This window comes from Pundamilia nyererei, unplaced genomic scaffold (genome assembly GCF_000239375.1).
Source record: "Pundamilia nyererei isolate P.nyererei 1_Seehausen unplaced genomic scaffold, PunNye1.0 scaffold00013, whole genome shotgun sequence".
In the NCBI taxonomy this organism is placed as follows: domain Eukaryota; kingdom Metazoa; phylum Chordata; class Actinopteri; order Cichliformes; family Cichlidae; genus Pundamilia; species Pundamilia nyererei.
Window position 1 is genome coordinate 650,902 of NW_005187414.1, and position 15,975 is coordinate 666,876.

The 15,975-nt window shown below is 43.4% G+C and overlaps 1 protein-coding gene across 1 annotated transcript in view; it reads left to right on the plus strand.

Moving 5' to 3' along the window:
- Nucleotides 1-3,524: 3,524 nt before the first annotated feature.
- Nucleotides 3,525-15,975, plus strand: part of emilin1a (elastin microfibril interfacer 1a) — a 28,226-nt gene continuing 15,775 nt past the window's right edge. The window contains exon 1 of the mRNA XM_005724801.2: nucleotides 3,525-3,888. Coding sequence (XP_005724858.1) covers nucleotides 3,776-3,888 — 113 coding nt within the window. The 5' untranslated portion in view covers nucleotides 3,525-3,775. The remainder of the gene's footprint in view (nucleotides 3,889-15,975) is intronic.

The following is a 15,975-nucleotide window of genomic DNA, read 5'->3' on the forward strand; positions in this document are numbered from 1 at the left end:
ACACACACACACACACACACACACACACACACCTTCACCTAGACTAAATCAAAGCTTTTTTCTACTTAACAAAATGTTATTATTTGATCGCTAACTCCATACAAATCAAGTCTCAGCCAGCTGTAGCTGCAGCCTCTGTGTTAGGCCTAACCTCTGTTAGAACTGGACCTCTTCACCATGTGTGTGCTGTTGGGGCCTTTCTACGTCAGCACACATACGGGTGATGGAGCCTGGCTTGTTTTTGGAGTCATCGTCTAGTAGTCATTAGAGAAACCCCAGTTTTTGGCACTTCTGAGCCGACTTAACATTTCAGCCCCAGAGATTTCTCCTTTGTTAGCATATTCTTGTTAGCATTTAGCTCAGAGCACTAAAAGAGCACATATTCTGTATATTCTTAGATGTATAAGATAAAATAACCAGCACATTAATTATGGCGATGAAAATAAATGCAGTAAGAGGTTTCTGTGTTACTGTCTCGTTTAGTTTTCTCTGTGAAGGGTAGAGTCCACTCCACAGCAAACACTCCACAGTGAGCTTAAGTGTTAAAAATGTGCAGTAGATAAGCTGGCAACACCTGTCTCCAGTTGACTCGTGGACTTGTTGCACTTTTAAATTCCAACTGGTACTAATTTCATCATCTTAGTACTTGCAATTCGGAAATTGCTACCAATTAATCTTGGGAAAGTTTGGCTTCAGAAAAGGAGGCAAGTTAAGGGTTTTGTCTGAAAATAACAGGGCGTCACTGCGTCCGTGTCTGCTGTCCAGAAAAATCCCTTTCTTTAAGATTCACTGTAAACAAAGGGAGGGATGTATTTTGCACGTTCCAACATGATGAACGTCTTTTTCACAGCGCTCCCCGTCATTTAGTTCGAGTTCAGATTCTTCTTATATCTGGCTTGTGTCACACACCACGTGGTTTGTGAGGCCGCTCATTCATTCTCACTCTTATCACCTCGACTGCAGGCTGGCCTGCATCTCACACCAGCAACAGGTCATTTGAAAGGTACAGTAGCAATGTTACAGCCTGCAGCAGCAGTTAATGAGCCATGAGCCTGTGGAATAAAGTACAGTGGCTCTACCATTGCTAAACACAGGCCACTACTTCCCAATCTGATAAATATGTTCCAGCGTTTCTTTGGCAGGAATTTAGTTTGGTATGGATCTGCGTAGGTCAGGGGTCACTGCGCTGGAAATCCAGTTCACAAAGCTAGAACTGGGCAATGGCCAATTTTACAAGCCCAGCAGATGCTTTGCTAACTGTCACTCTGACTTATGAGGATGCTGAGCTGCTTGGTAGAAAACATCAAAAAGGGCAAGCATGGCAGTCATGCATCAGCTTGTACCACACCTGGCTTCCTAACACTGTTGGGTGTATTTCAATGATATATCTGAGTCATGGCCTAGCAGAGTTTATCTTTAATTTGCCAACTATCCGTTTACCATCATGCATACGGCTGCAGGTACAGCTGCATGTTCCTGTTATGGTCTATGCTCCTCAGCATGCCTGGCTCTGCTCTCAGTGGGGAGTCGGCAACAGCGCAGCTGGGAGAGCTGATCTCATTTGTGGGTTGATGGGAGGGCTGCTGAGCTGGGCATTCTTCTGTGGCAGCAGTGGAGGAGATGCACAGCTTTCAGTGAGTGAAAGAAATAAACCAACAGACCAAGAGAACTCCAGGGAAAGAAAACAGCCTCCTACAACCAGTCTCACAAAAGTTGCTCATCAGGACACAGAAACTGTTCGAGGCTCTCTGAACATGAATAACCAAACGCGAAAAACAAACCCAGTGTCATGAACCGAAAGGTTCGCGAGGAAAGTGGAGCCAAAAACGCAGACAAACACGGGCGAGGAATGCTTTACAGCGATATTTATTTGGAACAGTGACCTAAAGTGACGAGGGAGGCCCCAGTAAGGCTAGTTGCAGGAATGGGGAAAAGGTCGGCGAGCCGGGGGAATTTTCTGTAACAGAGGGAGAGGGAGCTATAGTCTGAAGAGAAAACTGGAGCTTGATAACTAGAAACTGGAGAATTGTTTGCCTTACTGTGCCAGTCCGGGTTAGTATCACTGAGGGGAGGGGAGAGAGGTCCGTGGAAAGTGTCTGGAGGGTCTCAAGCTGAAGCGTGGAGGTCAGAGGGCAGGCGGGTGAGCAGGCAGGGAGACAGAGACTGTCCAAGTAAGGTGAAGCCAGGGTTGGAACTCCACGGAATGAAGGGAAGACAGAAATTACTCCAAGAGATAAATCACACGAGGAAAACCACGAAGGGCAAACGTCATTTACCACCGAGAAGAGTAGAACAAACTGGCGAGGAGAAGCAGTCGAGTCAGCTTAAGTAGGTCTCCCGCTGATTGCTCGCAGAAGAGGCTCAGGTGAAGCACTGCAGTCTCCGCCCCAAAGGGATGGCTCAGCAGCCACAGAAGGAAAACCCCTCCGGGTACTCCCACAGACCATGACAGCCAGTGTGTCCTTTCCCCCCTCTTTCGTCTGAATCACAGAGTGTGGACAATTAGAGTTCAGCAAATGTTTCCAAATACATTTGAAAGCACGGTACAAATAAAAACGACTGTTTTTAAACCGACTTTGGACACCGTGTCACTCACAGGAGAGCTGCTGAGATCGCAGCCGTCTATATTTAACTGTTGGGCATGTTGGCCCAATTTGGATACGTATAATAGCAGGAAGAGAACTGAAGCAGGAAATGAAGAGCAGCGTAAATCATGGCATGAATAAAAGCTCTCTCTTGGCTCAGAGAGCACAAGAATATCCACAATGCTTCGACTACTTGCTGTCTGTGTGCGTTTGATTGGAGTCGCTCGATGTCATCTGCTTCTCAGACTGAAATCTGACATCAGCCTACGATATAAAATCCTTACTTTGAGTTAATCGATTTTCTATTCCAGGCTGGCTTAAAAGATGAGACTAAAAGTTTTACAGTTACAGCGTGTAAAACAAAGTAAAATGAGTAACTGGGACAATATCAGAAATAAATAAGCATGTTTCATGCCTCAGAGCCTTGACTTTAGCTCAGTGTGATTTATTTTAACGTGAGCACATATTAAAATAAATATACTTTGAAATGTGTCCAAACTGACACATTTTAAAGTATATTTTTGGGCGGTTTTAATAGTTCAGAGACAGGTTGTTGTTCTAACTCATCCATCTAGATAAGTTATGGCCATCTTTTCTATACAGTTTATCCACAGTTATATTTACACTGTGATTTTGGCGCAGGGCCTGAGAGCAGAGGAGTCTTCGTATTCTGACGATTTAGGTTACAACGTTTATTAAGTAAAGTTTAAAAATAACTTTACTCTGTGCGTGTGACTGTCTATGAAAAGCGTTTAATAAATCAACTTTACTACTTACTAAAAAGATAACAACACAATGAAAAGCGTCACGCACGTCGACATGAGTACACTTGGGAAGCAGAGTAGAAAGCGAAGTGCACTTCCAGTAAACTGAGTATCAAAGCGAAACAGACAAACGGGGGAGGGTAGGGGGCATGCAGGGAGGGAGGGAGCTGGCATGGGGCTCACTGAGCTCAGCAAACTTGCTTCTTGTTCCTTCGCTCTTCAGCGGCAGTCTGCCTCCAGCACGCTCGCAGTTTAGCGTCTGAAATGCACTTGACTGGACTCTGCGGGTCTTCATCATCCTGTGAAGTCATGGCTCTGCGTCTGCATTTACCGACTGTGCGTCACTGAACGGATCCAGCGGGCTTTTTCTTGGAGAGACTTTGGACCTAAATGACTTTCATTTGTCTTTGACTTACATTGGACTTAATGATGGAGCATTTATTTTACCTGCTTACCTTCTTACTAGCCCGTGTGTGTTCGGGTCTGGGATACGCGGAGTCTACAGTTCCAGCGGGTCAGAGAGCGGCGAGCAGGCACAGGTAAGGTCCACCGCGCGCAGAGATCACCAACCTGTGACTCGTTCAGTTTAAAACGTTTGTTTACCTAAAAATAGTTTCAAATTAAACTCTTTGGTTAAAAAAGTTTGCTTTGTTATTTTTTTCTTCTCCAAAGAAAGGTTCGAGACCTGTGAATTTCCCCACTGGTCCGTTCATGGATGAACTCATGGATGCAACAATCTATTAGTCAACAACTGTTTAAAGTTTGCTTGTATCTGTTTAAACCATTCAAGCATCAGATGAATGTTTATAAGCAGCTCACACGTGGTCTGAATTCTCATTTTCACATGAAATGTGTTATTGGTGATAAAGTCTCTTACGCAGCAGAGAATCGGGAATAAAGCGTGAGTAAGTGAGTGAGTGGGTGAGTGGAGTGTGATGATTCAGGGGCCCCGGAGCTGGACAGAGCTTATAGGAATTACAGACATTTACTGTTCCAGATCCCCAAGTGAAAATCTTTCAGGAGGCCCTGAATCTCTAACAGGCTTCAAGTGTCAGAGGAGGATTTATCATTCTGCTTTGGAGCTTGTTAAGTAGAGGTGAAAGGGCTCACATTGTTCAGGAGCTGTCTGCCATAAAGGATGTGATACAACCAGGGCTGCTAGGGAATGATGTGTATTCCCAGACTGGTTGGCAAATGGTTCCTGGAGGTTGCTGGCTCTGGCTGTCTGAGTTTACAAAGAAAGTGCTGCACAAAAATCTCCTAGGAGTTGCTTTGGTTGCCAGCAGGTTGCCACCGTTGCTGCTAGTTTTTATGTTTGTCTGCAAACACTGGCTAACTACCAGAAGTCACCATATTAATGTGAGAGGGTGGAATGCTAGGCTATCAGCTATGGCTAGCAAGCTTGGTTAGAGGTGCATTTCTGAACAGTACTAGTGCAATACCGTGTTTCTCAGTGTTTGTCTTAAGTTACAAATACTAGAATTTCTATTACTAGAACACAAAGATGATTGTCTTAAAGGGCACCATCACCTGGAACAAGGTGCTGTATAGTAGGTGGCTGTTGGCTACAGTGTCCACGTCAGTCAATTCAAGCAGCCCTAGCTAGCTTCTTTAGCTTGGATTAACTTTCAAATGGCCATGAAACTTTTATAAAAGGGAAACTCTCCATTAGGGCTGCCACGAATAGTCGACTAGTCACGATTACGTCGACTATCAAAATCGTCGACGACTGATTTAATAGTCGACGCGTCGTTTGAAGCTTTGTAAGATCCCAAAAGACGCAGGAATAAGTAGCAGGATTTAAGAGTGTAATAACGGACTGAAACAGAAGATGGCAGCACTGCATGTACAAGGATGCCAAACCCCGAAGAAGAAGGAGCAGTGTCCGGTATCGTAGCTGTCTCCAAAGTTAGCGGCTGCATCCTTCAGAGGCCGCATTTGTAGACCAATTACGTTACAGCGACACGGCGAAGCCTGTCCAAATTCGAAGACTCCACCATGCCGAAAAACGCATTCTTCATTTCCCCAGATATGAAGGATGGGTCGGGCCCAACCTATCTCAGAATTCATAGCGCGGCCCAGCTCAGTTTCCAACAATGGCGGCAGCTAGTTAGTTTTAACTTTACTCTTATTATTCTTTCTGGGTCACAAAATACACGTTTAACATATTTTCAGGCGAGAATGTAGCTGTGTAAACCTCAAATATCTGCTCAGTTTATCAGGACACTGCATATTTTCAAAAGCGCTCCGATGTTTTCGGAGACGTCTGTTACCCGTCTGTTCTATCCTGTAAACATGCTTTGTAATTCCGTTAGTTTTTTTTAACCTTTCATGTTGGCTTCATTTTTCAGAACTGCTGGTTCAGCTGGATTTGCACCATTCCCGTTTTGATCCTAAGACAGCTGCTTAGTAGTCACTGATGGCATCCCAGCTCAGACCCGGCCAATGATATTGTTAGTGGGCGTATAATTTTTATTATCCTGTATCCACCCCGTAGGTTGTTATTAGCATGTAATTGATCGCCTCCTTCAGGGGCCGTGTGTGGACGACCCCCTCAGACAATGCGAGTGACTTGTACGGCTGTAAATGGATGAATAAAGAACTGATCTGATGATGTAGGTAGTCGCACATGTGTGTGAATAAAAAGGTTCACTGCACTCACATGTGGTGTGGGTCTGCCTCGAGGCCTGCATGTGTTTGTAGTTAGTGTGTATGTGTCGGCAGGATAGGCCAAGCTTCTGGGAGCTGAGCTCCTGCGACAGAGGTTTCTATCAGGTTTCTGTGCTGCTGATGCTGTCTGTGACGAAAAGCAGCTGTTCACGTGTGCATTCAAGTTGAGCTGTAACCACAGACAGGAGGACACAAGATGGAGATGGAGAACGAGTTGATTGGTCGAGTGGAAGCAAGAGATAGGAAGCTAAAAGAAAAAAAATCAGACGGAGACAAGTAGGCATAAAACGTTCTCTGTCTCTGCAGGAGTAGAAAAAGTATAAAAGACTATCTGGAGTGAGACCAAGCAAGCGGGCATGGCAAAAGAGAGTGAAAGAGTGACAACAAGGCAGGGAGGGGAGACAAGACAAGAAAAAAGACAGACTGACAGGGGCAGAGGGGGGGCTTTGCTTCTTAAAAGGCTTCCTTTTGCTGCAACCAGCAGGCTATGAAGGAGTCACCATGGTTGGCCTGTGATGGACACACACATACGCACACACAAAGTGACGTATCAGGAAGAAGAATGCATTGGCCCATGACGGTGCAGTTTGCCCCTCTGACATCTGTTTGAACTCAAGTGATCTGTTTTGACAGATGTGTGAAGTATTCCAAAAGCGGCAAAGGCTTTGGTATGAACTGGAGACATCCAGCAGAGGTTTGATTGCGGGATCAGGAGGACCCAGAGCTTTCTGACACATCTCCTGCCAAAATCTCCAAGCTGCAGATATTGACTGAGGAAGAGCGGAGGAGATGTCGGAGATGGATGCAGGTGGACTGCAGACCTGTTTTGGCTCGTTGGTAGTTTGATGGACGAGGCATTAGATCACCACTGGAGGGTAGCAAGGAGCAGAACATGCTTACTGTCACCGTCTGTTAGTTATCACACTTAGGTTCCCTTATACATGGGTCACAAAGGGAGACAAATGCACTGTACACTTATTCAGACACTGGAGTAATCTGGAGCAAAATGAAATGAATGTGTAACTTTGTTGTACCTCCCTGTGCAGCAAATGGCTTTGGAATAAGTCTGTCGCCTCTCTCCGTACTCAAAAGTCTAAACTTTTTATTTTGGTGTCCTCAAACATGACACTGAGAACAAAAGTCTTGAATGCGGAGCCCTGATGGTTTTTGGTACTTACTCCTGTGGCTGAACTGAAACGTCAGTCGTAAACACCGAGATTTGCTGTCAGTCCTTCATAACTGAATGACAAAGGCTTCTTTGTTCTGGGCCTAAGGTTTAAGGATCCACTGAAAAATGAATCAAATGTGAAATTTCCAAAAGCTTCTTGACCAAAAGTTACCGGCAGAACCACAAGACTCTGTTTCACTTTCTAACCTTCTCATTGTGGTTTTCTGTTTAGAACGCTCTTCTTCTGTTTAAGGAATTATTAAGGAAACAGGCGCAGATTCGGATTGTTCAGCAATGTGGGAGCCGCTGTCCACAACTTAGCTTGTCTTAATTGCGTCTGAGCAAGCATCCGTTCATTAAGCATCGCAGAAGTTTAAAGGCAGCGTTCGGTGGTTCTAGTCCTCTTTATTTAACATCAATGCATGCAAAACCTAACTGACCACATCTGCATAAATCTACAGTGAACTAATCCTTAGATTCAACTAAGCATTAGCCCAAAATATCATGTTCACAACTGTTGTTCACCCACATGTGATCCAACACTTTGTGCTCTTCGTTTATAAATTATAAACACCTCATAAAGTGCTCCCTCAGCCGATCTTAATGCACGGTGAGACTAAACAATGAGGGGGTTGAATTTCTCACACACTCAAGTGCTTAAGTTTGGCTGTGTGGATGGTAATGCCTGCCAGCTGATACAGGCTGAATGATCTCAGCATTCGTGGTAGCTTTTTTTTCTTTTAGGACCACCGTGGAGTTCAAATTTGTGGTTTTGAGTGAAATGTCTCAACAACTTTTGGATGACTTGCGATGAAATTCCAAGCAGAAATTGATGTCGCTCTCAGGGTAAAAAGTAAACAGTGTTGTTAAAGAGATGTTTGCATATGAATGTGCTGAATCAGGGGGCATGGGTGCAGGAAGCGTTCACGTTTCTGTCGTAGTCCAAGAATTGTCGACCTGTAACATTTGAGTGAGTTTGTCTGTATGCGGGCAAACGGTCTGTGTGGCTGAAATCCAATCTCAAAATCACCAACTGTAGGCCTACTCAGATATTATTGCTTTGTATCACTTTATCAAAGCTGATAAGCATCCATAGAGTGAATGGACAATGATCTGTACACAGACTAAGAACCGGGCTGATGTGTTGGTTATCTTTATTTAAACCTGGTGGCTGACACCCACAACACAAGACAACACTGACTGTTGTCAGATACTGAACCCCAAATTGCTCTGAAGTGTTGTGAATGTGCATAAATCTCGGTGGTTACGTGAACGTAACATGTTGTTTGAATGCTCAAGTAGATTTTTAGGCTGTTTACCAATATGAAGCACTTTGGGGCAACCGTTGACAGTTTAAATTGAAGACTGTGTTAAATATCATCTCATGTAAGCAGCAGCTAAGAAGCTCCAATGAGCTTTCTAGTTTTAGCATGTTACTATGGCAACATCTGCTAATTTGCACTAAGCATGGCTATTACTTTAACTCTTGTTGCAACAGAATTGAAGAACATAATTATTTGATTTGTCTGACTGGCACAGAAGTGATTAGCATGTCCTCTATTTGTCTTTTTGGCACGTGTTTGATCAGCTCCAGCTCATCTCTGTCAGTGTAATATTTCCCTAACAATCACCCATCTATATGACACATCTACCCACAAAATTACTCAGAAGTGAGGGGCGTAAACTTCATTGTAAATTTAATAGGACTGCACAGTTAGAACATGTTTAACGCTGCACCATGCAGCCGGTGGATCAGGCTGTTTGTCTCCTATTGAACCAAAACTTGGAACGCGCTCAAATTCACTTTATCCGTACGTGATTTTCTGCTTCCTGTTAATTAGGTCAGTATAAAAAACATCTCCTTAAATATGCTAATGCCATGTGGGAACAGGGATGCTCTCCAGGCACAGCCTTTGTAACCTAATTACCATAGTTTCAGCGCGCATCACATATGAGGAAGCCGTCCTTTGTTTACATAAACCTACAGAAAGTTATAAAGACTGGGATTTCTTCCCATCACATCCCCCCACACAGCTCAACAGCTGAGACTATGAGCCTCGACTCGGGTCACGGATGCCATGACAGGACATTTGTACTACAAACAGCTTGGAGAGCTTTACCTTGCTATTCTGGGCAACTGTGATTTTAAGGCTTTGAGCACTTATGCTCTGAATGCGCACGCTTCCATAAATGGCTAAAATTCAAGTGGGTCACCAAAAATCCCCCGCAGACCTCCGAATGCTGATGTGTCTTAGCAATAATATTAAAGCAAATGGCAGAATCCTAGACATTCTCAGTATATCTTGGTGACCGTCAGGCTAAACAATCAGAGAGAAGTTTACATAGTCACGCACGTCCTGGTGTGCGTGCCAGTAAAACGTGTGCAGAGCCTGGAAATATGCGTGCGCCTGCCTTTTCTGTACGTTAGCCTGTCCAAATGGGATCGCTCAAGCATGAGTGAGTGCACTCGAGTCATCCGTGGCGATCCGTGTGCCTTTCACTGTGTGTACAAGGACTTCATAGGGACGCTCGACCTCCGGTTCACAGTTCAAATGCTAGCCTACCCCTTTCAACCCACTCATTCAGGTTGCTGTCGAGGCCTCTCCTTGAAGATAAGTGAAAGATTCCTCAACAATAGACGCCGCCAAAGGATTTCTTTGTTTAAGCATTAAACCTCAGCCCACTCTTTTCTTTCTTTCGCTCCCTCTTCCGCCCACTCATTCGATGCGAATATTCTACTTTACCCGCACGTTCTCTGTGCAGGTCCCATGCAGTGATGCTGCTGAATATAATGAACCTGGAATGCGTGGGTAGAGATGTCAGATCACAACTTCCTGCTTGGCTGTGAAGTTTCTGTCTGCTGTTTTACAGGGAGCTGAAATTTATTGGGCATTAAAGCAAGGTTCAGGCAGGTGTAAGACTTTCACTCACGCTGAGTTATAGCTCTGTATATAAAGACAAGACGCATACGTTCAAAGATTCCCTGCTCTGTGTCTGCCAGAGAGCTAATGAAGGCATAGTTTGCATGTTTGTGACTGTGGGAGACTGACGACGTGGATGTGAGGATGTGAAGCCAGCATTCAAGGCCAATCGTTTGGTTACTTTCTTGCATTGCAAAGGCGCGGCTTTCCCGTTTCGTTGACTTAAAGCTGCTATAATCATTAACCTTCTGGTAACAATGACTCACATTACTGTTTACAAGAGAACACTTGTTCATAGCTACAAACTCTAAGCAATTTCCTGGTTCATCCTTAGAAATTAAAGTAACTTTATACTCACCTTCACTTTACTCACCTTTACTCTACTTTTTAGCCCCTTTCAGTATTTTGTTTTGGTTTTGTGGTCTGTAGCTTTAGTGTTTTAAGTGAAATTGAATTCAGCTTTCCACAAAAGTCAAAGTTAATTTGTGATTTAACAGCTGGTAGCTTTGAACCCAGGCCCGACTTTACTGTGCCACCACATGAGTTATGAGCTAATCCCCGATAAACGGGTGTTTAAAAAAAGTTGCTAGAGAAAATCTTGGACATTTTTTTTAGTTTTTGAAATGAAGTAAAAAACCTGTCCCGCCTTTCTCATGCAGATGCTGATTTTCTGCAGTACGTCCGGCAGGTCGACAGGTGATGGAAATGACTGTAGATGCTGTGAGTTTCTCAATCCCAGAACATTTCCAGTGTGCCATCGCTAATCTCTTTATTACAACTGTCAATAAAAACTAATCGGCTCATCAATGACCTCCTGCCTCGAAAAAGAAAAAGCCAGACAATACTGTTTGTGCAATGAACACCTCCAAAGAGCTGCATTTGTACGTCCTCTTATCTGACAGAAGTCTCTGTTACTGCTGATGGTTCAAAGCTGTGAGAACAAAGTTACACTTGTAAATGTGACAGTGTCTGAGGGAAGGAGCGGCTCAGGAAATACTGATACAAATGTGTGGATTTAAAGGGTTTTTAGCGCTATGATAAAAAAAAGGTTACATAATGCAATTTAATAAATGGATGTGGATTTTTGAAATGCCTTCTCTGTGTGTCCATTTGGATTACTTCCACATGACCCCAGCCTCAGTCACACCTTCTTCTGTAATTACCTGAACCAGTTTGTCCACTTCCACTTGAACTCTTTCCACTTGCACTGGCACAAGGAAAGCGTCTACAGACTCAGCCTACATAGTGAGTTTCAGCTACAGTTCAGCAGGTTTAACAATGTTTGGTTGCACAGCACAATAGATGTTTGAATATGGATTGAATATCATTGTACTTTAGCTTTACATTTCTGGCTCTATCTACTACTGTCAGACAAGCATCCTGAAAATACACAATGTAGCCATAAACATCCTGAAGCATGTGCAGGAACTGCTCTGCACATGTGCAGTATTATACTGTGGAGCTGATATAGTAAAGGAAACGTTGCTGAATGGCCCCTGATGGGAGGCAATAGTACAGACCCATACATGGAGACCTGTGCATTTCAAACACGAGCGCTTTAATTCTCAGTTGCCTGTAATAACTCAGATTTTTAGCTTTTTAGCTTTACAAGCTTCTCCAAAGTCCAAATGTCTTAATGTCATTTACTCTTAGACATGTTTAGAGTTTCAGTCGGTGAGTTATGTAACGGGATGTGAGTATTCGGAAACAATCCAAGTTTTTTTAATGCTTTATTAGTTTATCGAAGCAAAGAAAGGAAAGCTTTCTCATCATTAAAATGCATTAACAGCAGTAAAGCGTAAATTATGTTTATTGTAAGCAAACTGTAGAAAAAGGATTCAATACTGGCAACAGCTGTGCACTTTAATTTGGGAGTACAGCAGCGTACTGGGATTCATGTGAATACAATCCAACTGGTACAATTTTGGCAAGTGACACACTTTTTTTGTAGCTCTGCCTCTGTATGCCATCACGCTGGACCAATCGGTCAGCTTCAGTAAGTGTAGACTAGGGCGATATGACCAAAGTCTCACATCCCGATATCAGACATCTGTCTTCCTGATAACGATATAAATCACAAAAATGTCAAATTTTCTGTAAATTCTGTGAATCTCGGGCAGCTCGACTTGAAGTGTTTCCAGCTGGGCGTCGTGTAGCTGGAGTCGAGTGTTTTAACCGATGAATGCAACGACACATTTTTAGACACGGGTTGTAACGGCCGCCGTTTCCTTTCAAAGTCTGAGTCTAAGGTTTATTTTTTAGCACCTGACGGCTCTTTTTTGTTTCTCATCCATAAACTCTCTGCATACTCTTTCACATGATTCAGTTTATTTTGAAAAGTCTCAACAGGATCTTAAGCTTTATTGTGAAAGGTTTACTTTAAGAAATTAATGTAGCCACTACAGTGACCATCAAACGATGAAACAATATTAATATAAACAGTTTATTTTACGACACCACGAAACCAACGATAGCGTGATAGGACACGATAAATGTTTTTATATCGTTATATCGAACAGCCCTCGTGGCGACCTTCAGCTCTGATTCAAGGACATTAACAAAACTAATGCATGAGCTGTTTATGACAGCGGGACTGTGACCAGCATTTTAGGTTTATTTACTGTTGTTGATTCCTCGTGATTTATTAGAGTAATTGGTAAGTTCTAGTGTATTATTAGTATGTCTTAGTTTCATCCATGCTCCCTTGTTCATGTGTTGTTTCCTGTTTCTATCTTCCTCTCCTTGTGTATCGTTCTGTCTATTGTGCGTTTCATGTCTGCGTGTTCCATGTCCCGTCGTCAAGCCTGTGTTGTCACAGTCTACGTCTTTCCATGTTTCCTGTTTTGTCTGAAAGTCTTGTGTTTCCATGTTCGGTGTGTTTAGTTTTGCTTCCCCTGTGGCGTCGTGTTCACTTGTATCAGCTGTGTTTCCAGGTGTTTCCACTTCCCTTGTTACCCTTCTGTGCATGTGTCCTCTGTGTTCCTCTGTTCATTGTTGGGTCGTCTGTTTACTTCACGTCGGGTCGCAGAGTCTTGCTTTCTACTCTTCGTGTTCGTGTTCTTGGCAGGTTTAGTTTACTTCATGTTCAAAGTTTTGCATGCTGCTGTTCAGTTTACATGTTATGTCTCACGTCTTAGTCGTCATAGTACGTTTAGCTGCTCCCAGTTTAGTTTCTAGTTTAGTTTTGCCCCAGCTCCCTCGCCTTTGTTTGGTGGTTTTTTACTATCAGCCAAATAAACGGCTTTTTGTTAAACCTTCATTTTCTCTCTCCTGTGTCTGCTTCTGCGTCCACTCCGCAAACACCCCGACTGTGACAGTTTATCAACTACAGCCATTTTTACACAAAGCCAGTTTTTTTCAGTAGCTCAAAAGTAACTGGACGACTGACCGACAAGCTCTTTTATGTCCAGGCGAAACCTGCTACTGTATTTTTCTAATGGTAAATGAAGCAGATCCTGGAGGTCTGGAGCTGATTCTGAGTGTTGAACTTGGTATGTTTTGGTGGTACTGTCCACTCAAGCTCTCAGTACGAGGTTGAAGGAGATGTCAGTGCAAGTGAACATGCCCATCATTAAATCCAAAATAATCCCATGAGTGTAATAGCAAAAACTTAAGGAGCGATCAAATCGACAATCTTTAGTTGATTACGAAAAACAAGTTCGTAGTTGTGAACCGCTGGTTACACCCAGGAACAGGAAGCACAGGCTGGCATTCACGGAAAAGAGCCAACACAGTTTGGACAAAACACAACTTTTTGGAAAGACGAAACAAACGAAATGTAGCAGATAGAAGGAAGAGAAAAATATCGTTGGAGGAAATGTTCTACACTTCACTCACTGACTTTCAACCAAATATTAAAACCATTCCTTCTATTTAAAATTCTGTTAGTTTGTCCAATTACTTTCGACCCTCTGAAAATGGGGCACTATGTATAAAAACATCTGCCAATGCTGAACAGTTAATGGAGCAATTTTGTTAAACGGCCTGAAATAACGCTGACAGTTGGTTCTTCAATCACATCCTGCTTGTATGATTTAAAGTCCCCCATCGTGCTGGTCAGAGGCAAAACTACAAAAACGTGTCACTGTCCAAACACCGGCACTGTGAAATCCAAAGCAAGTATTTTAGTATCCATACGTCACGGGCGTGACGGTGTGTCCACGGAGGAACACGTGTTCCTGCCGTGTTATGTTCTGAGCAGTGATTTTAATGATGATGTTCACAATAGTAATGTGTGTTTGTGAAGAATGAGCAGGTGACACTCAGGTTTGCGTCGACCTTTGTGCGTGTGCTAGTGCTTGTTTAGGAATGCACAGCTGAGTGTGCGTGCAATTGTGTTTCACACTTATGGGCAAAGATGCCAAGTCTAGTTAGGGCACTTTCATCTGAGTGATTTCCCTGCAGCCGTTTGGATTATTGGGACTTCATTGGATTACGGCTGAGAAAGCCTAACTTCATGCTGATTAGCCAGAGAGGAGAAAACGGGTTTGCTGAAACGTTTCAGATGTGTCATCTATGCAGCACAGAGCCTGAAAACTTCAACAAATCCAGCAAAGTCTGCTTTTGGGACAGACATGCACTCAATGAGCTTTGCGCTTAGACTTCGTCATCATCTGACAAATATAAAGACGGCTGTCATCCCATGATGGAAAGACTGGAAAATGAGCCCACAGTGAGGGCGGTGTGTACACTAAGTGTTTGAAAGCTGCCAGATCGAGGCAGTTCTGGATGTATATGGATACGAATGCGTGTTTGCACATCTGTGTCTGCTCAGAAGTGAAAAAATGATCGATGGTTACGTTTATTTATATGAGACGTTCTGTTCTCTGTCAGAGAAAATCGGGCGGGGTGTTGCCAGCTCTAAGCTTTATCTGCTGTCAGTGAGCGGCAGCGCTGTCCAACTGAATCCCTGTGACGAAAACAAGTCAGCTAAAGTGCGAGAACAGGAGGATGAGCGGTGACGATTAACCACGGCTGTGTGACTTGAAACGCTCTCTTTTTACTCTTGCTTTGATGAACATGTTCGATTCCCATTTCTCAGTCATTTTAAGTAGAAGAGAGCAAGACCAGCGGTAACCCAGCAAACCACCACGAAGCATAATGCAGTGCAACCGACCACCAGACCGAGTTTTACAAAGACATTAAACACAATGTAACTGAGGAAAATGTAATATATTAAAAACAGCAATGCACACGAGTGTCTGTGCTGCATCTGTGGAAGCATATAGAGGCAGCTCCAGTGCTGTTTGGACGCATGGGCGCTGGGTGATTTCAGCCAAATATCATTCAGTGGTGCCGACTCCAGGCTGAAAGCTTGAAACCACTTCACATCAGTGTGAGGCAACGTGATATGCTGTAAACGGACCAAATAAGCCACAAGTTTCTGCGCACGGCTTTTAACTGCCATCAATATTTCACGTGTTTTTCCCATAACCCCTCCACTCAAACTCCATGTCTTATTGGTGAAAAGAGAAACAACCATCACATGTATTATTAGCCTTTTACATGAAGGACCACGAACAGTGAAAACTCCTCTTTCAGTCTAAAGATGTTTAACTACACATTTAATCCTTGAGATGTGTCAATATGAGATAAAGAAGTAAAATCTCAACAGCACGTCTGAGTTTTTCTGCTTGCTGTGGTACCCTCTGTCTGAAACATGCTGTTAGATGTTAGATGCCTTACTGATCGATCTAACCCGCCACAGGATGAGACAAAGATCGGAGGTCAGAGCAGCTGTTGGGTTATTTCAGGTTGAATCAACATCTGCACAGTTATTTTCTATGGGATCAACTCGATTGACACGCAGATACAAAAGCTTCACAGACAAACACTAAAGATCTAAATAATTAACAAATACTTTTTGT